The 25,053-nt window shown below is 39.6% G+C and overlaps 2 protein-coding genes across 3 annotated transcripts in view; both read right to left on the bottom strand.

The window, feature by feature from the left end:
* Positions 1 to 2,703: 2,703 nt before the first annotated feature.
* On the bottom strand, positions 2,704 to 6,713 carry LOC132096908 (oocyte zinc finger protein XlCOF26-like). 2 transcript variants are annotated; one of them, XM_059502595.1, is made up of 3 exons: positions 6,650 to 6,713; positions 4,395 to 4,558; positions 2,704 to 3,829 (listed from the first exon to the last, which is right to left on the bottom strand). In XM_059502595.1, the coding sequence occupies exons 2-3, from the start codon at positions 4,477 to 4,479 to the stop codon at positions 2,850 to 2,852; spliced, it is 1,065 nt and encodes a 354-aa protein (XP_059358578.1). In that variant the 5' UTR covers positions 4,480 to 4,558; positions 6,650 to 6,713; the 3' UTR covers positions 2,704 to 2,849. The 2 variants fall into 2 exon arrangements, with proteins under 2 accessions (XP_059358578.1, XP_059358577.1); XM_059502594.1 differs by having other exon boundaries at positions 6,303 to 6,675.
* A 10,502-nt stretch (positions 6,714 to 17,215) lies between these two features.
* Positions 17,216 to 25,053, bottom strand: part of LOC132096901 (alanine aminotransferase 2) — a 32,850-nt gene continuing 25,012 nt past the window's right edge. The window contains exons 4-11 of the mRNA XM_059502582.1: positions 24,751 to 24,884; positions 24,376 to 24,619; positions 23,206 to 23,285; positions 21,498 to 21,634; positions 19,547 to 19,721; positions 19,131 to 19,286; positions 17,760 to 17,872; positions 17,216 to 17,556 (exon numbers count right to left, since the gene is read on the bottom strand). Of these exons, the coding sequence (XP_059358565.1) occupies positions 17,466 to 17,556; positions 17,760 to 17,872; positions 19,131 to 19,286; positions 19,547 to 19,721; positions 21,498 to 21,634; positions 23,206 to 23,285; positions 24,376 to 24,619; positions 24,751 to 24,884 (1,130 nt within the window). The 3' untranslated portion in view covers positions 17,216 to 17,465. The remainder of the gene's footprint in view (positions 17,557 to 17,759; positions 17,873 to 19,130; positions 19,287 to 19,546; positions 19,722 to 21,497; positions 21,635 to 23,205; positions 23,286 to 24,375; positions 24,620 to 24,750; positions 24,885 to 25,053) is intronic.

The following is a 25,053-nucleotide window of genomic DNA, read 5'->3' as shown; positions in this document are numbered from 1 at the left end:
AAGGCTGATGAAATATATACATTTATACACGTACGCATACATTACATACATTTTATCTATATATCTAAATAAAAATAGGCTCAGTATATATGACCTAAAGTAACTAGTAACTAACTACTTGAGTAGATTTTTTATCCGATACTCTTTTACTCTTACTCAAGTAACTATTCAAGACTAGTACTTTTACTTTTACTTGAGTAAATATTTCTAGAAGTACTTTTACTTTTACTTGAGTACAGTTTTTGGGTACTCTACCCACCTCTGCCCATAATCAGCATCAATTGCTATGTACATGATCGTCCTCATCGTATTTCTGTCAAGATAAGACTCTAAACTATTTCAATTAAAACTCAAGGTACAGTATACTCTTCGCAAACTACTGGTGGTGGTCCTTCTCACATGCTCCTCATGTTAAGATAATCACAGTCTTCACATACAATGGCCTATTGCGGTCATCTACACACAAGGCTTTCACATCACACAGCCCATGGGGCCTCACTTTACATGGCCTAATGACGCTTCACATTACTCACCCTATAGCAGCTCCAATGTTTAGATGGCTGTTCAGAGGCTGCCCATTCCAACTCCGGATCTGCTACAGCCTCTGTTAGGATGCTTATAAGCTCAGCGTCCATTGAAGTCGGGGTGCAGCTAGCCTCTTAAGGGACCTTCGACCAGGCACGCGGGTCAGAGGCACAGGTGGACATGTCATCGTCCTCTCCACAGCCGAACAAGATCATTTCCCACGCTTTTACTGGAGAGTGGGATCTCTCATTAACATTCATGAGCGGGGGCTCAAGAGTGCGAGGAGTTTGTGGGCGCTGGGCCGACATCAACCCCTCGGTAGAGCCTCCTGAAGGAGTAATCTGCAGTCTGCCAGCCCGCGGCTCGAAGGTAGCGGCCGGAGGTGATGCAGGAGCCAGCGGGCCACCGATACGAACAAAGGCCAGCCTCACACAAAGGATCTTTATTGGCAATTCCCTGCAAATCTCGGCAAACCGATTCTTCCATTGCCGCCTGTGGATGGGCGTGGCCACACAGATACAGCACACAATCCTTGTGTGTATCAGGTAATATTTGTACTCTGCCGGAACACAAGAGTTATTGGTGTCGTCCACTCTAGTTGCGCAGGTCAACGACAGATTGCGACTCCAGGTGAAGAAGAAACATTCTGTGGAATTCTGGTGCCCGACATCGCTTATATAGTGGGTGAGCCAGCCAATCAGGCGAATGATCGGACGCCATTGGCTACTGCAAGGCAATAGAGTGATTCAATCAGGCTTCAGCATTTCCAGGAAAAGAGTTTCCCCATACACAATGTCGAGAAACCGACTCAATAAGGCAACTCTAAACAGAGCAGGGTTACTAATTTCCTCGAATTATGTCAATTACTATTCCAAGGACTTACTGTATGACTTAGTAATTCTCTCCCTCCTTTTAAACAAACCATAGGAGTGTTGTGTTCTCTCACAAGTGCTGTTTGATAATGCTTTCAGCACAATCAACCTCGATACATCACTACAACACTAGCTCAATGCATTATCAAACATTAATTCACTTCATAAAGCACTTTGCAACTGCAGAACAAAGCGCTGTAAAAGCAGCATAGAAAACAACACACAACCTAGTAAAGTAGTAAAACATCAATTACTAATTATTTCTTCTTCTTCTATGGATTGTGCTGTTGTTGGCGGTGAGAACAAACATCCATATATATATTCTGGTTAGATGCTAACTGCATTTCGTTGCCTTGTACCTTACATGTGTAGTGACAATAAAGCTGAATCTAATCTAATCTAATATATATATATATATATATATATATATATATATATATATATATTAGTAAATTAGCCAGTTAAAAAATAACTAGTGAATTACCTTAACGTTAAACAGTTTTTGGGTAGCCATCTAATCAGCGTAGATAACAAGGAGGGTTTCTAATACCACATTAAGCTATGGGTAATTTTCAGTATTAAAGTATAATCAAAAGCAAATTGTTGATTCAGCTCTAGCCTGACAAACAAAGCAAACCTGATTAAAATAAACGTGAATCAGCTAACATTAAGTGGTTGTAATAGAGCATATTACATTCAAAGTCTCAGGTGAATGAATATAATAATTAAAATCTGTTTGACGCTGCAGTTGGGAACTAGTTTTACACTTGCTAGGAACATCTCAGTAATGTTTTATTAGATTATTTAAAAGTAACTGATTTAATTAAAAGAATGTGAAAATGCAACATGAAAAGTTTGTTTAGCAAAATGCCTCTTTTGCCTTCAAAATACACTATAAAAGCTGAGAGGAAGAATGTGTTGTTTCCCACACAAAGCATGTTCGTCTAAAGTGTATAATTAGCTAGGGTATATGTATATTTTTTTAAAAACACTTTGCATGATAAATTGTTTAAAGTTTGAGATATAAGTTAGAATAACACTGCTAATTCGGTTTTGTTAAACAAAAAAGAAAGAAAGAGATGGGTTCCTCATTCACATACACTTTTGTACTTGTCTACATTTTTTTTCGTAGGTTTTCTTATAATTTCTCACTTATTGATTATGGCTGAAGCCAGTGTTGTTGCTGCAGTAATTTTTTGTTTATTTGAGTTTTATTTCCAACCCATTTTGAGTAAAAACAAAACAAAATCAAAGCCCAGGCTGTTCGTAGCAGGGGTTATTAAATATTGAATTTATTTCAATATATCTGTGACACTGATGACTGCTTCTGTGCTGCAGGGACACGTGATAATAACAGATACAGATCATTTTAATACAATTCTTTGAAGTGATCCCAGACCAACTTTGTCAGCAGTACACATCTTTTATTAATAAGTATCAGAGTCTGATCTGTTATTCTGGCAGAAGCTCCTCCTTCGGGTGAATGGTGAGTGTTTCACCTGAGGATGACTGCTCCCCCGGAGGCCTGAAGAGGAACTGCGTCAGCTTCGGACAGCTCTGCTGCTTCAGGTGTCTCAGTAAATGGCTGAACTGACTGAAGCTGGCAGCACACGAGGGACACTGGTAGGGCTTCTCTCCGGTGTGAACGCGCTGGTGTTTCTTCAGGTTTCCAGACTCGGCGAAGCTCTTCCCGCAGCACGAGCAGGTGTAGGGCTTCTCTCCGGTGTGTGTCCTCTGGTGCATCTTCAGCTCGCTGGCTCTCGTGAAGGCGCTGCCGCACTCGGAGCACACGTGAGCTTTCACACCCGTGTGCTTCTTCTGGTGGTCTTTGAAATAGCAGAGCCACAGGAAGCTCTTCCCGCAGAAGGAGCACACGTGGGGTCTCTCGTTGGTGTGGATCCTCAGGTGTCTCTTCAGGTGCGCCGCTAGGATGAAGCTCTGTCCGCACTGATGGCAGCTGAAGGGCCGCTCTCCGGAGTGAGACAGCAGGTGAGTCTTCAGACTGGTGGCGTGTGTGAAGCTCTTCCCGCACTGATGGCAGGAGAACGGCTTCTCTCCTGTGTGGATCCGGATGTGATCCGTGAGGTTGGCTTTATGTGTGAACCTCTTCCCGCAGTGCTGACAGGAGAAGCGTCTCTCTCCCGAGTGAATCCTCATGTGATCCTTCAGGTTTCCTTTGTGTGTGAAGCTCTTCCCGCACTGGAGGCAGACGTAAGGCTTCTCTCCGGTGTGAGTCCTGATGTGATCCTCAAGATGACCTCTCTGTCTGAAAGTCTTTCCGCAGTGAGGACAGATGAGTGCTGTTTTCTGAGTGCTTTTATTTTCAGTCTGTGAGAGACTCTCTGATGATGTATCACTGGTTATGACTGCATGAGGTTCCTCAAACGGACGTTCATTCAGCGCTTGACTTTCCTCCTTCAGCTCCACCAGGTCTGAAAAGAACACAAAAGGTTTAAATTTATCAAGCAATGCAGCAACTAGCCACTTTTGTATGCTTCTAGTTTTTTTACCTTGAAAACTACAGGTGCATCGCAATTGACGTGCTTATGCACACTACAGTGTGTTTCAATGTTATAAGAAAATGTGCACTTTAAATATCTGTATGATGCACTTAACCCTAAAAAGGACAAAGCCATAAAGAGACAACAGAAAATGTATTTACTGCTATTTCCCCTCTTATTCTGACTCAAATAATACAATTTCCAGATTTTTTTTTTCAAAACTTGAATCTATATATAAACCTAATGTTTGATTAGTAATATGCATGGCTAAGAACTTCATTTGAACAACTTTAAAGATGATTTTCTCAATATTTAGATTGTTTTGCTCCCTCAGATTCCAGATTTTTAAATAGTTGTATCTCAGACACATATTGATCTATCCTAACAAACCACACATCAATGGAGAGATCATTTATTCAGCTTTCAAAAATGTTACTCATATTACGTATTTGATTTATATCAGCTATAACCATAAGTTGACAAAACTAGGACTGACCTGGGTGCTCCTCGGGGTCATCCTTTAAGATCTTGAAGGGTTCTGGGTCGCTCAGGTCCCCAATCAGCACCCTGACAAACTCCATGTCAGATTAGAGTTATTCTGCTTCTGAGACGACGGATTCACTGAAGATCAAGAATCTGCTGAGATACAGCGCTCCAGATCTGCCAAGACAAAGTAAACTATTAACAAATCAGTATGCTTTCTAGTAGTGTTGTCAAAAGACCCGGTACTTCGGTACCATGTCGGTACTAAAAAAATGTAAATGTGACGGTACCAGGTTTCTTTAAGTACCGGTAGTACCGAGGTCCCGTTCAAACCCGGTTCAGCGCTATGATTTCTGCGAAGTCATGAGGACGGAATTTCAAAATCCAGTCATGAAAATGAAACTTACATTTTAATATGGACAGTCATAGAATTTGTCAAAGTTAGCATAAATTAATCAAATCAAATCTCCATATGGACCAGTATCTGTAAATGGTAAGCCGCAAATGTTGTTTGAAATATGAATCCGTGTTCTGCGCGTCTCTGTGTGAATGAATGAATGGCAGAGACGTGCGGGTTTGTTTACTATATAGACCGAAGCGCGTGACGCTTGCATTAATTTCAGCATCTGAGCTTCAGAGTTCTGTCTCCATCAAGCGATCTTTTCAGTTTCTCACACATGCAAAAGAGAGAGAGAGCGAGAGTCTTACCACGCTGAATCGACACGCTGTATGTAAACTATTCTTTATTGTCTTTTCCTGTAATGGAGTTTAATGGAGTTCATTTAGAATTATTCATATTCATTTTTGAACAAGCAGAAGACATACCGGTTTCTCCGGTAGTGGGCGGAGCTAATGCGCAAATGGCAATGTCATTGGCTGGCGCTGATTTAGTACCGCCCCTGTTTTGATTTCAGCAAATCAGTTTGACCGAACGCAGACAACGTGATTAATATTCATGAATCCAGCAGCTCATCAATTCATAGTGCATTGGATATACATTAGTATGATAGTAGAATTAGTAGTAGTATTATCTTTTAATAATAATTAATATGAATAATAATTAATATGATCTATTACTATTTTTTACAGAAACCATCAATGACCAAAAATATCTTAAGCATCACCACCAGTCTTAAGTTCAGTTAAAATGACAAATATGCATTCATTAGGCCTAAAAGTTAATTTTTACATAAACGCATTGTGCTAGAAATATTACTATTATTTAGTAAAATGTATGTGATACTGCTACTACTGTTGAAAAAATGTATAAAACTTTATTTTTTTTAAGAAATAAATCACAATATTTCTTACATTTTTATTTTTATTTTTTAATTTTAATTTTAATAGAAAATCCCCTTTATTTACCAGAAATAAAATGTGTTTAAATTTCATAAATTAAAAGACAAATAAAATTTGGGTGAAACTTGTTTACTGTTTTTCATAATTATATAACTTGTAGAAAAACTTTAAACACAATTGTAAATAAGTATAAAGAATGGCATTGGTTTTATTTTTAGTGCTAAAAAGTGTTTTTTTTTAATTAGCATATTTTTGTGTTTTGCTTTGGTACCGAAATTGGTACCGAGAACCGTGGATTTTCACTGGTCTCGGTACCGAATACTGAAATTTTGGTACCGTGACAACACTACTTTCTAGTAATACTGCTAAAGTACTGCAATGCAACGAGTTTTACATTTGTTAAACCTCTACTTCTGTATTTTTATTGGAAATGCATTGTAATTGAAATAATAAACACTGGGTTGGACAGATATTTAACTGTTTTGAAAATAATGTCACAATGCAAAAACTCTTAAATGGTTCTAAAACTGTTATAAAAAATAAAAAAAATTAAACAGTCACTTCAATCATTCACCTTTAAAACAAGAATGGCTACAAATCACACTCAATAATGAAGACATACCTGCTATAAAGTTCTGATGATCTTATTCTGAAGGACTATAAAGGGTACTGGTTGTTATTATTATTATTATTATTTTTAATGCAGCTTCAGTGATACATGGAGCAGTGCAGAGTAATTATAAATATATTTAACATCCTTATATTGTACGTTTGTGCTTCTCTCTTGATGGGAGCAGGGCTCAAAACATTACAGCACTACATTCTGTAATTTTCTGCATCCACTTCACATTACTGAGGCACGATGGTTTCAGTAATATTTCCGCGCTGTTAACAGCAGAACTTCAAGCACCTTTAACGTTTCATATCGCTTTAAATACAGTAAACACTGAAACGCCGTAAAGCACAAACCTTTCCTCAGCTGACGCATAGCTGCCTGCGTCACTCTCATTGTGACGTCATCAAGCCGTTCGGCGGAGCCAAAATAAAAGTATCTCTATAGCATGAACAAAAATTGTTTAAATCTTCATTATGTCTTCCATTATTTCCTCTTGAGTTCAAATCTCTGATTCTGTCCCTTAGGCTTTTGCAAAATAATACAAAAATCATATTTAATATGTTTAAATAAGAGTTTATTTAAATTTTTGATTTAATTTTCACTACTGTGTTTTAAATGTAATTGTGAATAAAATAAAATGGCATGTCTTGTGTATGTATATGTATTGCTTCATCTTCAACTTCAACTTTGCTTTATATTCATTAAGCCACATACACTGTATACAGAAGAACGAAATGTTGTTTCTGACTGACCAAGATGCAAAGAGTGACAAAACAAGTATACACGTGTTCATGACAACAGGGGTCAGACATAAGATCACATTAAATATATGGACAATAAACATTGAAGCACGCAGGGACAACAGCCTGGCTCAGGGAGATGTTGATGAAGCACCTGCTTCTCAGGAGTGGGCATGGATTTAAAGAAATACTCCACCCCAAAATGAAATTTTAGTCATTAATCACTTACCTCCTTGTTGTTCCAAACCTGTAAAGGCTTTGTTTGTCTTCGGAACACAATTTAAGATATTTTGGTTGAAAACCAGGAGGCTTTTTACTGTCCTATAGACTGCAAAGTAAGTTACACTGTCAAGGTCCATAAAAGTATGAAAGACGGCGTCATGAAGCGAAGAGAATACTTACGATATTTCCAGACAGCTGAACAGTGCGGGCCCTTCAGTCACAAAAATGAGGCATTTATACAGCGATCACAATAGCGATCTATTGTGCCAAAGGGAAAGCGCTATTGCAAGCTCAAACTAGACTGACAAACAAAATAAAAGCAGCGCTGCAAATAAATTTATAGATATGACCATGGAAAATATGTATTGCAAATTCATTGCTTTCACACGGTTTCATCTATGTTTTGCAATTCTTTATTTTTGTTTGCAAATAGCAAATTTATTTTTCTCAATACTTTAATTTTCGTTTGCAAAACTTAATTTTTTATTTAATTCATTATATTGACTCCATACTGAGCGGCCCCAGCTGCAGCGGTCACCTGGTCTTCAGTTGAGTCATTCAGAGCTGGAGAGAGCAGCAGGAGCTTCTGGACACATAGACTCAGTCTGGAGCCAGTCTGCGCTTCGTACATGGTCAAGAATCACTGACACTATATGGCCATCTAATAAAACTGAATACAAATCTAATTTATACAACTGTTGAGGCCATCATTATTATGAGCGCACAGGTCCATGCTGAGTTTATGAACACTATCCCTCATAAAAATGAAAATAAAAAAATTAAATTGCATAGTACATTTTAGTAAGGAAATGGAAGTTTACAAACCCTTAAAATACAAATTTTTTATATAATAATTGTTTATTAAGAGATATAACCATAAAAAAATGATACAATTTTGACCATTAATTGCTTCATTTTTTACCATTAGGTGTGAAAAACACTTTTTGTAAAATGATCTATTAACATTTTTGTAATATCTGGGCATTTATATATATATTTAGTAATATAACTTCACTGGCATTCAGACAGACAAAGCATCTGCGTTTCTGTTCTGCTTTTGTAAATTGTATATCGGCCATTTGACTTAATGTCATGCTTGAGAATACAGTATAACAGACATATAACAGCTAAATGCCCAGGGGGTGTCATGTTCTCAGTTATAGGCTGTTGTGTGTCTCAGGCCTGATGCAGGTGGAGGGTTCTGCTGAATCTCAATCAGCACAGTCAGCAGGAGCAGCTGGTGAAAGCCGTGCTGATCGCCAGACTCTATCCTCACCTCATACAGGTGCAGCACACCTTTCTTTAGCATGTGTCTAAATACATTTAGCATTCATGTAGGAATTGCATGCACATACATTTTGTAATCCAATAATTTCAGACCTTATTTAAAGATTCAAGCAGATTTGAAAAGCATCGCATTAATTGAACTCGCACTACAGTCCATTTTTTTGGTGCATTATATATATATATATATATATATAATTTTTTATCCGTATGTAAACTTAAACCATTAAAAAAAAAAAAGAAAAACTTTAAAAATGAGTAAAACACAACAAAATTACTAAGAATTTACCTAAAATTTCTATGAAAAAAAAAAAAAAAACTACTTCAAAATAATAAAAATGAAAGCATTAGCTGAGAAACAGCAGACTGAATACAAACCGGATTACAGACTCTCTCTTTTCTGTCTTTTAGGAATAAAAGTTTCTGTGCATTTTTTGATTATCGGTTCACTGTTAAATAATGAATTGTTTCTCATTTTGGATCTGTCGAGTCGCTGGCTCACCTTCTTCTCCACGGTCAAATCAAACGGGTCAAGTCTTAATTCGAGACACTTCAGTGGTTGATCTGCTGGCACTGTTGCTCCTCACCGACTGTGACATCAGCGAGAGAGGTGACGCCAGACCTAGTTACTTCACTTTGTGCATGAAAACTATGACCCAAAATATTAGTTTTTTCATGATCCTGAAATCAATGAACACTTTGAATGTATCACATGCAGCCACGTTGATTAAAAAAGATGACTATCTCATCTATAAATCTCTATATCCAAACTTTCTCTAAAAGAGGGGGGAAAAAAACCTTTACCATGTGCTTCACATATATCAAGCATTCAAATCCCCCAACCAGAGCTTCTTTTTTCTTTCTTTCTGTAAAAATAAGAGTCAAAGTCAAAGTCAAAGTCACCTTTATTTATATAGCGCTTTAAACAAAATACATTGCGTCAAAGCAACTGAACAACATTCATTAGGAAAACAGTGTCAATAATGCAAAAATGATAGTTAAAGGCAGTTCATCATTGAATTCAGTTATATCATCTCTGTTCAATTAAATAGTGTCTGTGCATTTATTTGCAATCAACTCAACGATATCGCTGTAGATGAAGTGTCCCCAACTAAGCAAGCCAGAGGCGACAGCGGCAAGGAACCGAAACTCCATCGGTGACAGAATGGAGAAAAAAACCTTGGGAGAAACCAGGCTCAGTTGGGGGGCCAGTTCTCCTCTGACCAGACGAAACCAGTAGTTCAATTCCAGGCTGCAGCAAAGTCAGATTGTGCAGAAGAATCATCTGTTTCCTGTGGTCTTGTCCTGGTGGTCCTCTGAGACAAGGTCTTTACAGGGGATCTGTATCTGGGGCTCTAGTTGTCCTGGTCTCCGCTGTCTTTCAGGGATGTAGAGGTCCTTTCTAGGTGCTGATCCATCATCTGGTCTGGATACGTACTGGATCCGGGTGACTGCAGTGACCCTCTGATCTGGACACAGACTGGATCTGGTGGCTACGGTGATCTCGGAACAAGAGAGAAACAGACAAATATTAGCGTAGATGCCATTCTTCTAATGATGTAGCAAGTACATCGGGTGTTATGGGAAGTGTTTCCGGTTCCGGTTTACCTAATTAATGCAGCCTAAAAATCCTTTAACGGATTTGGTTAATAAAAGCATATTAGTATGTTATGTGTATGCCAGGTTAAAGAGATGGGCCTTTAATCTAGATTTAAACTGCAAGAGTGTGTCTGCCTCCCGAACAATGTTAGGTAGGTTATTCCAGAGTTTAGGCGCCAAATAGGAAAAGGATCTGCTGCCCGCAGTTGATTTTGATATTCTAGGTATTATCAAATTGCCTGAGTTTTGAGAACGTAGCAGATGTAGAGGATTATAATGTAAAAGGAGCTCATTCAAATACTGAGGTGCTAAACCATTCAGGGCTTTATAAGTAATAAGCAATATTTTAAAATCTATACGATGCTTGATTGGGAGCCAGTACAGTGTTGACAGGACCGGGCTAATATGGTCATACTTCCTGGTTCTAGTAAGAACTCTTGCTGCTGCATTTTGGACTAGCTGTAGTTTGTTTACTAAGCGTGCAGAACAACCACCCAATAAATCATTACAATAATCTAACCTTGAGGTCATAAAAGCATGGATTAACATTTCTGCATTTGACATTGAGAGCATAGGCCGTAATTTAGATATATTTTTGAGATGGAAAAATGCAGTTTTACAAATGCTAGAAACGTGGCTTTCTAAGGAAAGATTGCGATCAAATAGCACACCTAGGTTCCTAACTGATGACGAAGAATTGACAGAGCAACCATCAAGTCTTAGACAGTGTTCTAGGTTATTACAAGCGGAGTTTTTAGGTCCTATAATTAACACCTCTGTTTTTTCAGAATTTAGCAGTAAGAAATTACTTGTCATCCAGTTTTTTATATCGACTATGCAATCCATTAGTTTTTCAAATTGGTGTGTTTCACCGGGCTGCGAAGAAATATAGAGTTGAGTATCATCAGCATAACAGTGAAAGCTAACACCATGTTTCCTGATGATATCTTCCAAGGGTAACATATAAAGCGTGAAGAGTAACGGCCCTAGTACTGAGCCATGAGGTACTCCATACTGCACTTGTGATCGATAGGATACATCTTCATTCACTGCTACGAACTGATGGCGGTCATATAAGTACGATTTAAACCATGCTAATGCACTTCCATTAATGCCAACAAAGTGTTCAAGTCTATGCAAAAGAATGTTGTGGTCAATTGTGTCAAACGCAGCACTAAGATCCAATAAAACTAATAGAGAAATACACCCACGATCAGATGATAAGAGCAGATCATTTGTAACTCTAAGGAGAGCAGTCTCAGTACTATGATACGGTCTAAATCCTGACTGGAAATCCTCACATATACCATTTTTCTCTAAGAAGGAATATAATTGTGAGGATACCACCTTTTCTAGTATCTTGGACAGAAAAGGGAGATTTGAGATTGGTCTATAATTAACTAGTTCTTTGGGGTCAAGCTGTGGTTTTTTGATGAGAGGCTTAATAACTGTCACTAATAGCGCCTCTTTGGCCCTTTCTGACCGAACACAGCGGGAACCATCACCCGAATATTAGTTCCGCCCGGACTCTTTTCTCACACGGACCCAGTACTTTTCCGTCTCAGCTGTGGCTTATCATCTCATTAGTTATTGCCTTTAATAGGCACAGACTTTCTTTGTTCATTGCGAAGTCTTATCGTTCCCTATGGTCGTTATTCTGAGCGTTTATCTCTGTGTTGGATTTTCTGTGTATGACTCTGGAATGTGTACCCCGTTGACGATTACTGCTGCCTGCCATTGCGACCATTGCCTATCTATTGAACTGTGTTCCGGATTACCTACGTTGTTCCTCTTTTCTGGTGATTTTTTCTGCCTGTTGACGATTCTAAATAAAGCCTTGCGAATGGATTCGAATGTCTCTGACTCCGTGTTACAGAAGACTTCGCCTCCTCAGGATCCAGCGGCTTTAGATCGAGTGGTTACTGAATTGACACGACAAGCCTCCCTGTTGACTGTGCATCACCAACAGTTAGATCGGCTGACCACCATGACCGAGGAATTGGTGCGGTCTATGCGGTCGCTCCCACAGGCTGTGCCACAAGATCTCACTGCAGGCCCCACCGCGCCGCCTTCCGCGGTCTTCACCAGGGGAATCCACGCACCCCGCTTGGCACTTCCAGAGAAATATGACGGCTCCCCAGGCAAGTGCAGGGGCTTTCTTATGCATTGTGCCATCTATGTGAACTCGCTGCCACCGGGCTCAGTGACAGAGGATGGCAAGGTTTCCCTCGTCTGCACCCTTCTCACCGGTAAGGCCTTGAGCTGGGCAACGGCTTTGTGGGAGGGCCAGCAGATGGTTTTTCCGTCGTATCAGCACTATCTCACCAAATTCCGTGAGGTGTTTGACCACGATGAGGATGGCAAGGAGGCGGAGGAGGAACTATTGAACCTTCGCCAGGGATCTTCCACCGCTGCGGATTACGCTCTCACGTTTCGCACGCTAGCAGCCCAGGCGGGCTGGGAAGGAAAACCCCTTAAGACCATGTTCCGTCGAGGGCTTCGCACGGACCTGCAGGCTGAGCTCGCTTGTCGGGATGAGAGCAAGACTTTGGAGGAGTATATGGAGATGGCGATCAAACTGGACCATCTGCCTCGCTCTCGCAGGAGTCGTCAACCACGATTAGCTCTCGCCTCACCCCAGTCTTCGGCTCACGCCCTGGAGGAGCCCATGCAAGTGGGATTTTCCCGCCTCTCTGATGAGGAGTGCGAGAGAAGGATGAGAAATCGTCTATGCCTCTACTGTGGTCAGTCTGGTCACTTCCGAGCTCAATGTTCCGCTCGTCCTCCTAGAACCACCAGCACTCGGGTAAGCCACAATTCCTTGTCACCCTCTCTCTTGTTGGATGTGTGCTTGATCATCCACGGCCGCCACATCAAGACTAAAGCCTTTATTGACTCAGGGGCGGCCGGTAACTTTATTGACCAAGACTTTGTTAATCGCCATCGCATATCTCTTGTTCCATGTGACCCTCCTATGGCGGTGGCAGTCCTGGATGGAAGACCACTAGGTGCTGGAAAGATCTACCACATCACTGAGGCCATCACACTGATCACCAGCTCCCTGCACACCGAGACCATCCAGCTCCATGTCACTCAATCACCTCACCACGCCATTTTTCTTGGCCACCCCTGGCTCACCCTCCACAATCCACAAATTTCCTGGAAGGATCAGGACATCATCCAGTGGTCCCAATCTTGTCTCCAGCGGTGTCTCAAATCCCCACAGAGGAACCATCACGTGGTCCCAGTTCCCCAACCTGAAGGTCAACCCCCGCAGGACCTTCCCGAGGTTTACTGGGATTTCCACTCTGCATTCAGCAAATCCCGGGCCACCCAGCTTCCACCTCATCGGGACATGGATTGTGCCATCGAGCTCTTACCTGGAGCCACGCTCCCCAAGGGTCGTGTATACCCCCTGTCCCAACCCGAGACTCTGAGCATGCAGCAATACATCGACGAAGAACTCGCCAAGGGGTTCATCCGACACTCCAACTCACCTACCTACCCGTATCTTTACCAAGCTCGACCTGAGATGCGCCTACAATCTCATTCGCATCCGGGCAGGTGACGAGTGGAAGACGTCCAACAGTCCCTCCGTCTTTCAGGCCCTTATCAACGATATTTTCCGAGATATGCTCAACAAGTGCGTCATAGTCTACATTGACGACATACTGATCTACTCCGACACCCTGTCTGAACACGTTCAACACGTACGAGCTGTGCTCCAAAGATTAATCCAGAATCAGCTGTACGCCAAACTCTCTAAGTGTGCCTTCCACCTCTCCACCGTCTCCTTCTTAGGATACATCATCTCTGCTGAGGGAGTCACGATGGATGACAGCAAGGTTTCCGCCGTGCTACACTGGCCTCGTCCCCAAACCGTCAAGGACCTCCAACGTTTCCTGGGGTTTGCCAACTTCTATCGAAGATTCATCCGGGGTTTCAGTCAAGTAGCAGCTCCTCTAACTTCTCTCACTCGCAGTGGAGGTGGATCCAATAAGCTGGCATGGTCTACGCTCTGCGAGAAAGCATTCCAAGATCTGAAGACTCGTTTCACCTCGGCTCCCATCTTGAAACACCCAAACCCCCGACGTCAGTTCACTGTGGAGGTGGACGCCTCCAGCACAGGTATCGGAGCAATACTGTCACAACGCCAGGGAACCCCAGAGAAATTTTACCCGTGTGCCTACTACTCTCGCAAACTCAATCCCGCGGAACATAATTATGACGTCGGGGACAGAGAACTGTTGGCCATGAAAGCGGCCCTAGAGGAATGGAGACACTGGTTGGAGGGCTCGACCATGCCCTTTCTCATTCTAACCGACCACAAAAACTTGGAGTACTTGAGAACCGCCAGACGTCTCAATGCCCGCCAGGCCAGATGGTCGTTATTCTTCTCCAGGTTTCTCTTCACTATAACCTATCGGACCGGGTCCAAGAACGGTAAGGCGGACGCACTCTCCCGCCAATACGACTTGTCCCAATCAGACACCTCTCCGGCTACCATCATTCCCATCTCCCAGATCGTCTCCCCCGTGCAATGGGACATCATGGCCGAGATCACTGAGGCCCTAGAAACAGACCCTGCTCCTCCGGAATGCCCTCCTGGACTGACCTACGTCCCCGCTCCCCTACGGCATCGCGTACTGACACTGATCCACGAGAATCCCAGCGCCAGCCACCCCGGCGACCAGGGAACTCGTTCTCAATAAGTTCTGGTGGCCTTCCATGACTCAACAGATTCTAACCTTCGTCAAGGAATGGGTCACATGCAACCAAACCAAATCCCTACGCCAGCGCCCTGCCGGTCTGCTCCAGCCTCTCCCTATCCCAGAAAGACCATGGTCCCACCTGGCCGTCGACTTCATGACCGACTTGCCCCCTTCTCAACACAGAGAAGGACTCTTTTCTCACATGGACCCAGTACTTTTCCGTCTCAGCTGTGGCTTATCATCTCATTAGTTATTGCCTTTAATAGGCGCAGACTTTCTTTGTTCATTGCGAAGTCTTATCGTTCCCTATGGTCGTTATTCTGAGTGTTTATCTCTGTGTTGGATTTTCTGTGTATGACTCTGGACTGTATACCCCATTGACAATTACTGCTGCTTGCCATTGCGACCATTGCCTATCTATTGAACTGTGTTCCGGATTACCTACGTTGTTCCTGTTTTCTGGTGATTATTCCTGCCTGTTGATGATTCTAAATAAAGCCTTGCGGATGGATTCGAATGTCTCTGACTCCGTGTTACAATAACAGCCAGTTTGAAGGTTTTGGGGACATATCCTAATGACAATGAGGAATTAATAATAGTCAGAAGAGGATCTATGACTTCTGGAAGCACCTCTTTCAGGAGCTTAGATGGTATAGGGTCTAACATACATGTTGTTGGTTTAGATGATTTAACAAGTTTATACAATTCTTCCTCTCCTATAGGTAGAGAATGAGTGGAACTGTTCCTCAGGGGGTCTATAGTCTGATGTGATACTGTAGCTGACGGCTGAATGGTTGCAATTTCATCTCTAATATTATCGATTTTAGAAGTAAAGTAGTTCATAAAGTCATTACTGCTGTGGTGTTGCGAAATGTCAACACTTGTTGAGGCTTTATTTTTCGTTAATTTAGCCACTGTATTGAATAAATACCTGGGGTTATGTTTGTTTTCTTCTAAAAGAGAAGAAAAGTAATCGGATCTAGCAGTTTTTAATGCTTTTCTGTAGGATATGTAACTTTCCCGCCAAGCAATACGAAATACCTCTAGTTTTGTTGTCCTCCAGCTGCGCTCCATATTTCGGGCTGCATGGTGTCAAACTGTTTTCCTTAACCTTCCTTAAGCGTAAAGGAGCAACTGTATTTAAAGTGCTAGAAAAGAGAGAGTCCATAGTTTCTGTTACATCATCAAGTTCTGAGGTTTTGGATATGCTAAGGAATTTGGATACATCAGGAAGATAACTTAAAAAGCAGTCTTTTGTGTTAGAAGTGATGGTTCTTCCATACTTGTAACAAGAAGTAGGATTTACAATTTTGGCTATATGAATTTTGCAAAGAACTAAATAATGATCTGAGATATCATCACTTGGCTGAATAATTTCAACACCATCAACATCAATTCCATGTGACAGTATTAAATCTAGAGTATGATTTCGACAATGAGTAGGTCCTGAAACGTGTTGTCTAACACCAATAGAGTTCAGAATGTCTATAAATGCTGATCCCAATGCATCTTTTTCATTATCAACATGGATATTAAAATCACCAACTATTAAGACTTTATCTGCAGCCAGAACTAACTCGGATGTAAAATCACCAAACTCTTTAATAAAGTCTGTATGGTGCCCTGGTGGCCTGTATACAGTAGCCAGTACAAACATAACAGGGGATTTATCATTAACATTTGTTTCTCTGGATAATGTTATATGAAGCACCATTACTTCAAACGAGTTATACTTAAAGTCTGCTCTCTGAGAGATCCTGAAAACGTTGTTATAAATTGAAGCAACACCTCCACCTTTGCCTTTTAGACGTGGCTCATGTTTATAACAGTAATCTTGGGGGGTGGACTCATTTAAAATAATGTAATCATCAGGTTTTAGCCAGGTTTCTGTCAAACAGAGTACATCTATATTATGATCAGTGATCATATTATTTACAAAAAGTGTTTTCGTAGAAAAATAAGACACGTTTTCTACCGTGTTTAATCTATTTTCACAACCCGGCAACCCTTTCACACCTGCTCGAACTCACACTGCAGAAAAAGTGCTAAAGATCTGAAAACAGTGACAAATATGTCATTCTTATTTGATCTCGACTATGTAGAAAAAATGTTGAATTAATATTAGGAGTGTCACTGTTTTCATTTTAGAGAGTTTTACCAGTTTGTAGAAAGTGCTTTTTTATTTCTGCTAATATACAGTAATAAATCAGGAAACTGAACCATGTGTATGAGTTGATACACACTTTATTTGTGCTTAAACATGAAACTGCAGTAATTTTCATGTAACTGACAACACAATTATAATTTGAGCAAAGTAATTGCAATAATCAGTTTATCTATAATGCAGCATAACTAATATATGGCCAAGTTTTAATTAACTAAAACCTGACTAAAAACCAGTACAGGTTGCCTAGATATGTGTACCAGAAGCACAAAAGCAGCCATAAGTGCCACAGGTAATGAAACATGCTTTATTTTTCCACTTTGCAATTGTAATTAAAATATCAGGACAGTTTAATACTATTGGGGCAGTTTAGAGATCATTACAGGTCTGATTTGTGAAACATGTATGCATTCAAGGATTAAAAAGATCTGATAATCTAAAGATGACACTAAGAAAACTCCTTCATGAATCGCATGTGGAACGTCTTCAGCCTTTGCAGAGCATCTTCCATTATGTTCTGTTGAGTTGCCACAAAAAGCCTGAAAAACAATAAGAATCTGTTTTCACAGTAAATCAATGGGAGATGCAGTTAAGACGTGTTAATGTTTGATTTATTTGAATGGCTACAGGGGTAAAACTGACTGTAATTGACAAATTCACATTTTCCAGCATGATTTGGTGTTTTGTGTGGGGTTAACATTCACATACATGCAGTACCTGACTACAGTGGCAGCGCACAAACCTGATGTGATGGCTATCCTTTCTCTGTCCGTATTCACAACCTGGCCTCACATGCAGTCCGGTTTCCTCCAGCAAATGCAAACAGTACAGCATGTCTGGTTCCATCTGTCTTTTCTATGAAGAGAAAACATCAGAACTACAGTCTGATGAATGCATTTGCTCACTGCTGAGGTACACAGAATTAATGGCTGGACTGAAGACATTGCAATCGATCACAGATCATGTGTATCGAGACAGTTATGCTTTCACGGCTCAGGAAAATTACATTCTGCCTCATGACACATTACTTGCTTCAGATAAAGGCATGATGATGAACAACTGTAAATAGATTCCAGTGCTGACTGGATGATGGCACATATTTTGTGTAAATATACTACTTTTATTAGCCCTCAGTGGAGATGCACTGTTTTATTTCTTTGTATAGAACATTTACCATTCTTCATGGCCACATCACTGGACAAAATGATTCAACTTCATTTGAAAGTCCAACTCTGGTTACCCTGTAAAATATCAGTTCCAGACACAGTTCTAGAATGCGTTTATGAACTGTATTTCTATGTTTGCTTCTCTCAGTATCATCAAAATTAATGTACAGTTTGGAATTACCTGGATTTCTGCGTTGATTATTCCAATGATGATATTGGTCACATTTATAGACAAACACAATCTAGACTAAACTAGTAACATGCAAACAGTTGTACTTTTCCAAAATTTTAAGCAAATACAATCGGCGATCATTCAATGGAAAAAGTAACTGAACCCTTGAAATTGGTATACTGTAGATTGCTCAATCATGTTCCTGAAAATCTGCCTTTCTGCAGTGTTTATCTCTAACCCCAATCAAATGCACCTGATTTTCTGATTGAAAAAGCGGAATGAACAGATCCTGTTGTAGATCCTCCATTAGCAGCAACAACCTCCACCAAATGTTTCCTGTAGCTTCTTATAAGATCTGAGCATGCATTTCAGATTTTTCCTCCCCAGAGATCTGTTTCAGTTCAGTATTTTTTGTGTGGTATTGATTTGCACAGATCATGCCAAAATATCATCATTTGGGTAAAATGTTTATGACTTGGCCATTCCAAAACACATCACTACCAGCCATCTGGGAGACTTACAGGTTCTTCACTGGGTTGAACATCCATGGAAATTTTCCATTCCACAAAATGTTATTTTTAGTTCTTCAGATAATTCAAATGTTCTACACACTAAGACAATATGTTTTTTTTTTAAGAGCTGTTCATAGAAAGGTTATCTGGCAAGCCCAAAATGACTTTGTTGAGCCCCTGATAAGCTTGAGTCTGGCATTACTTCCAATTAACAACAGTACTTTTAATTCAGTCACAAATTTTTAAAATACACTGATTCTCACCTTGGCCCATTTTATTGCCTTCGGAGGGAAGTGTAGACAGGGGAAGACAAAAAAGCCAGCCTTCAGCGGCTGGCAGCTGATCCCCGGCAGCTCAGAAAATACCTCCTGAATCCGACCAGTGTTTTTACATATCATATTTTTTATGGACTGGGCCTCCTGATAAAAAAGATTAATTCAGTTAAATTCAAAATAAAGAAAATCTCATAGACTGATAATTAGTTTGCCTACTGTTGTTTACTGATGTTGGACAATTTCCTCTCATAATTTCAACAGTTCTAGAGACTGAATAAAAAAAGATAATTATGTAATGTATAAAAAAGTTGTTGTTTTTTCTCTGGATGCATGTAAACCTATTGTAAGAACTTTTTAAATACCTTAATAGGGTTACTTTAATTGCTAAAATGGAGCACACCAACCTCAGAGAAGGTGGGGAATGAAGGATCGCCAGGTTTTGGAGGATCTGCCATGAGGTCAAGTGCAATTTGTCCAATAACAGGTGGGCAGGACCTAGTGGAAAAAAGTCTTCGAGCGTATTCCTTCACCGCAGGGTCGAGATTCACCAGCTCCACGTAGCCTCCGCGAAGCCCACACCTGGACGCAAAGTGCACTCAAGCAGGGGACTAGCACAGCTTATAATATACAAACCCGATTCCAAAAAAGTTGGGACCCTGTACAAATCGTGAGTAAAAAAGGAATGGAATAATTTACAAATCTCATAAACTCATATTTTATATACAGTAGATATCATATAAAATGTTGAAAGTGTGACATTTTGAAATTTCATGCCAAATATTGGATCATTTTGGATTTCATGAGAGCTACACATTCCAAAAAAAATGGGACAGGTAGCAATAAGAGGCCGGAAAAGTTAATCATCATCTACAGTGCATAATATCATCCAAAGATTCAGAGAATCTGGAACAATCTCTGTGTGTAAGGAACAAGGCTGGAAAACCATACTGGATGCCCGTGATCTTCGGCTCTTAGACGACACTGCATCACATACAGGAATGATACTGTAATGGAAATCACAACATGGACTCAGGAATACTTCCAGAAAACATTGTTGGTGAACACAATCCACCGTGCCATTCACAGTTGCCGGCTCAAACTCTATAGGTCAAAAAAGAAGCCATATCTAAACATGATCCAGAAGCGCAGGCGTTTTCTCTGGGGCAAGGTTCATTTAAAATGGACTGTGGCAAAGTGGAAAACTGTTCTGTGGTCAGACAAATTATTATCAAATTTGAAGTTCTTTTTGGTAAACTGGGATGCCATGTCATCCGGACTAAAGAGGACAAGGACAACCCAAGTTGTTATCAGCGCTCAGTTCAGAAGCCTGCATTTCTGATGGTATGGGGTTGCATGAGTGTGTGTGGCATGGGCAGCTTACACAATGCTGAAAGGTATATCCAAGTTCTAGAACAACATATGCTCCCATCCAGACGTCGTCTCTTTCAGGGAAGACCTTACATTTTCCAACATGACAAAGCCAGACCACATACTGCATCAATTACAACATCATGGCTGCGTAGAAGAAGAATCCGGGTACTGAAATGGCCAGATCTTTCACCCATATAAAATATTTGGTGCATCATAAAGAGGAAGATACAACAAAGAAGGCTTAAGACAGTTGAGCAACTAGAAGCCTGTATTAGAAAAGAATGGGTCAACATTCCTATTCCTAAACTTGAGCAACTTGTTTCCTCAGTCCCCAGACGTTTGCAGACTGTTATAAAAAGAAGAGGGGATGTCACACAGTAGTAAACATGGCCTTGTCTCAACTTTTTTGAGATGTGTTTATGCCATGAAATTTAAAATCAACTTATTTTTCCCTTAAAATGATACATTTTCTCAGTTTAAACATTTGATATGTCATCTATGTTGTATTCTGAATAAAATATTGAAATTTGAAACTTTGCATTCTGTTTTTATTCACAATTTGTACAGTGTCCCAACTTTTTTCGAATTGGGTTTGTACTTCATTTGGTGATTTATTAAAAGTGCAACCATCAAACCCCAGCCACCTCCCATTATTAGTACAATTTGAATTAAGAGTCATTTTAATATGGAAAATGATATGGTTTAATTATATTTATAGATAAATCAAATAAGAATTTAGTTTTTTCAACAAAGGGTGCAAAAGTTAAACATAAAACATAAACATTTGAAAAGTCTATTTTTGAACTGGCAGTGAAGAGTTTGTCCTAGAGATACTATTTAGGTCCACAACTATAAGTCTGCTAAATTTAATAATTTTCCTGTGTACTGTTCATAGGGCTGCCACTGACTACCTTTAAAAAAGAATAAGAACACCGACAGATGCAATAGGGGCCCTTCATAACATTCAGGAGCACAACTACTCACTCTCCCATGAAGCCCTTAGAAACAGAATTGAAGGAGGCCAGTTCCACAGTGCTGGAAATAGTAGAGCCCATTTCTGATAACACCTTCTTATAGGAATAAAACTCAGTGTCATCTCCATACACACAGCTCTGATACACCTAAAGAGAAACAAATGACTGAACATGTCAAAAGGGTGGTCCTAGAGAAGGGGTTTCCATTCCTGCTCCTTCAGGGCAACTTTATTCAGAGTTTAGCTTCAACACACCTGTCTGGAATTTACTAGTGGACCTTGATTAGCTGGTTCAGATGTGATTAATTATTATTGTTATTACTAGTATATTGTGACAGTATAATTACCAGTATTATTATCAGTATAGTATTGAATTTCTAAACTGAAAGAGGCTAATAAAAGTCTCAGAACAGTGAACTGTAAAATCACAGTTTACTTCTGGGTCAAAACTGACCCAAAAGCAAAAGGTGTAACAATTAAGTTTGAATGGTTATATATCTTTAAAAACATATTTTAAAGTGATGTGATGGACAAATATGGTAACCATATTCAGAATTTGTCAATTTAACCCATCCAAGTGGTACACACAAACACTCTGGATGTGTAATTTTTTGCTGTGGTGCCCAGGAAGCAATTGGGGGTTTAGCACCTTGTTCAAGGGCACCTCAGTCATGGGTATTGAAGATGGAAGAGAGCACTGGGCCGGGTTTCCCAAAAGCTTCGTAAGCCTAAGAAGTTCGTAAAAACAATCGTACAACTGATCTTAATATTACGGTCTGTTTCCCAAAAGCATCGTAACTTAAGTAGCACTTAAAAATCATCGTAGATCTACGGGTACTCTGGAGTAATCGTAAAGCCCTAAGTGCAGGACAATCAGCAGATTACACCTTTAACTTAATTCAAGTGCAAAGTGATTATAATATAATGATTTGATTGTGCTTTATTGTACACTTTATGACTCGTTTTCTTATATTTGTTTTATTAATTTATAAATGAAATAATTAAAAAGGGCAGAAATATTGAAATACAAATTTAAATTAAATGACTGAACAAAAAATATGTCAATGATTTGCTGAAGTGCACGAAAACCAGCTATGTATTTGGTCCAAAATAACGTCTCACTCTCTCTCTCTATACTGTGTATAAATAAATTAATTTAAATAATTGTATGCATTTAGCAGAAGCTTTTGTCCAAAGTGACTTACAGTGCATTCAGTCTAACATTTTTTACCTATAAGATGAGATTTCAGCACTTGACAAACGGACAGCGTTCGTACGTGAAACAATAACGAACAATAGCAAAATTACTTGTAGAAAACACTCTTAAGCACTAAGATCAATTGTTATCGAGAAACCCGGCCCTGGTCATTCACTCCCCTTGCGAAACCACAACCTTTGGGTTACAAGTACAACTCTCTAACTACTAGGCCACAATCACCTAATTTCCTCCACTTCAAATTTTTAAATAATAAAATGAATAAATGATGAGTATTTTGGTAATCTTGATGAATTTGCTAAGTTTTTCCCACACTAAAAAATATTTCTGTACCGCTTCTCGGTCAAAGCTGACCTGAATGCAATGAGAGTGTTAAAGCTAAAGCTAAACTCTGCTAGAAGGTAACCCTCCAGGAGCAGGAATGGACACTCCTGATCTGAAGATTTAGAAATATTTGAATTATATTTGACAGAGAGCTCTTACTTTACCTGAGATAAACTCACCTCATCAGCCAGTATAAACAGCTTTTCTTCTGCAGCGAAGCGGATCACTTCTTCTATTGATTTCCTACTCTGCATGTGACCTAATATTCAAAACAACATTTATTCATCCATTCATAAATCCAAGGAGCTACTTTCCTTGTTTTCAATATTGGACACTAAATGCATTTACTTTTTATAAGTGCATTTCAAAACAGTGAGCAAAGTTGGGTACACCAAAGAGGAGAGGCATTACATTAAGCAATATGTGAAGGCATGTACAAGAACACCAGTACTAGTTGATGCAAGACATGCAGATGACTCATTTTCTCTAGATGGAATTATATATGGACCAAGTCATATTATTAATGTCTGCTTCAAAGCATAGGCTACTAAAATGATGACACCCAAACTCTTGTCCTGAGAAGATGGAGAAATTATAGGTTTATCAATAATCAATAAAAATGGTCAGATTTTGTCAAATTGAATTTAGTTCTAACTTCAGTTTTATCACCATTTAATTTAGGAAAAATGCAAAAATGGAATTGAATGGAATCAGGCTTAGGGGACAGAGCTGGGTGTCATCCACATAGTAAGGAAAATGAAACCCAAATTTCCTAATAATATAACCAAATGGTAGAATTGGTAAATAGTAAACTAAAGATGGCACAATACAGAGCCCTGAGGAACACCAGTAGTAAAAAATGAAGTACATGGCCTAAATTTGTATAATTGAACAAACTGATCTAACCAGGTAAGTGGGGTACCACAGATTCTAATAGAAGCTTATCTCTCTATGAGGATTTTTTAATGAATACAGTTAAGAGTACAGAATCAGCCAACATCAACAGATCATTAGTAATTTTAACCATTGCAGTTTCTGTACTATGAAATGGACAAAAGCCAAACTGACATTGTTAGTTTAGTATTTAAAAGGTGAGCATGGAATTGAGCTTCCACAGTCTTCTACAGTATATTTGAAAGAAATATTATGTTAGAAATTGGTCAAAAATGAGAAAAGTTAGTAGGGTTAGGACTAGTTTTCTTTATCCTTGGAATTATTACAGCAGAATGAATTATAAATATGGTTAGAGAAGAATGTATGTTTTAGACAGGATAATGAAGGTAAACAAGCTTCAGCCAAGTTAGACTGCATAGATTTCTTGCAATAATGAGAATAATTCCTTATTGTACCAGTTGGATTTCCTGGGTTGCAGATATAAAGTGCGACTGGATTGCAGGTCTTTCTGCCTGTATGAAGTGCCTTGCGAAGCTCTTCCACATGCAGCGTCCAGCCCTGCTCCTCACACAAATGGTACGGTATTATGGCAGCTCCCTGTTCTTCCAGAGCAAGAGTAAATGAAGCGTATGTGGGTACAGGTATGAGTACACCAGTCTGACATGAGTCCTTGCTACGAATCAGCAGCTTCAGCATAATCTACAGAGAAAATATTAAATTAATCTGGCATAAAGTGCCACACACCATGTCCAGTTATTCATTTTTAAAGGAAAGTATTATAAAATGATAATAATAACTATGATAAGATAAATTATTTTTGTTGACTGAACCATGAGAGCCGTCTGTGACCCAGACTTGATGAAGATGTTGTCGGGTGAGGAAGGAACTCCTCCATCTCTCCTGGTAATATACTGAGACACGCAGAGTTTAATTTTGGCAATTCCGCTTGAATCTGTATATGAGCCTGAAGTGATTGTCACCACATAATTATCACATACACATGAAAGGATTCATCATTAAACTCAACCGATTCATATATGTTAATGAATATTCAAACAGACCTGTCCACATTGTAAAAAAAAAAAAAAAAAAATTAACATTTGACAAGTGGTGCAAATGTTACCTTTCTGATA

This window comes from Carassius carassius, chromosome 20 (assembly GCF_963082965.1).
Source record: "Carassius carassius chromosome 20, fCarCar2.1, whole genome shotgun sequence".
Taxonomy (NCBI): Eukaryota; Metazoa; Chordata; class Actinopteri; order Cypriniformes; family Cyprinidae; genus Carassius; species Carassius carassius.
Note: the sequence above shows the minus strand (reverse complement) of the source record. Positions and strands in the feature narration are given on the sequence as shown.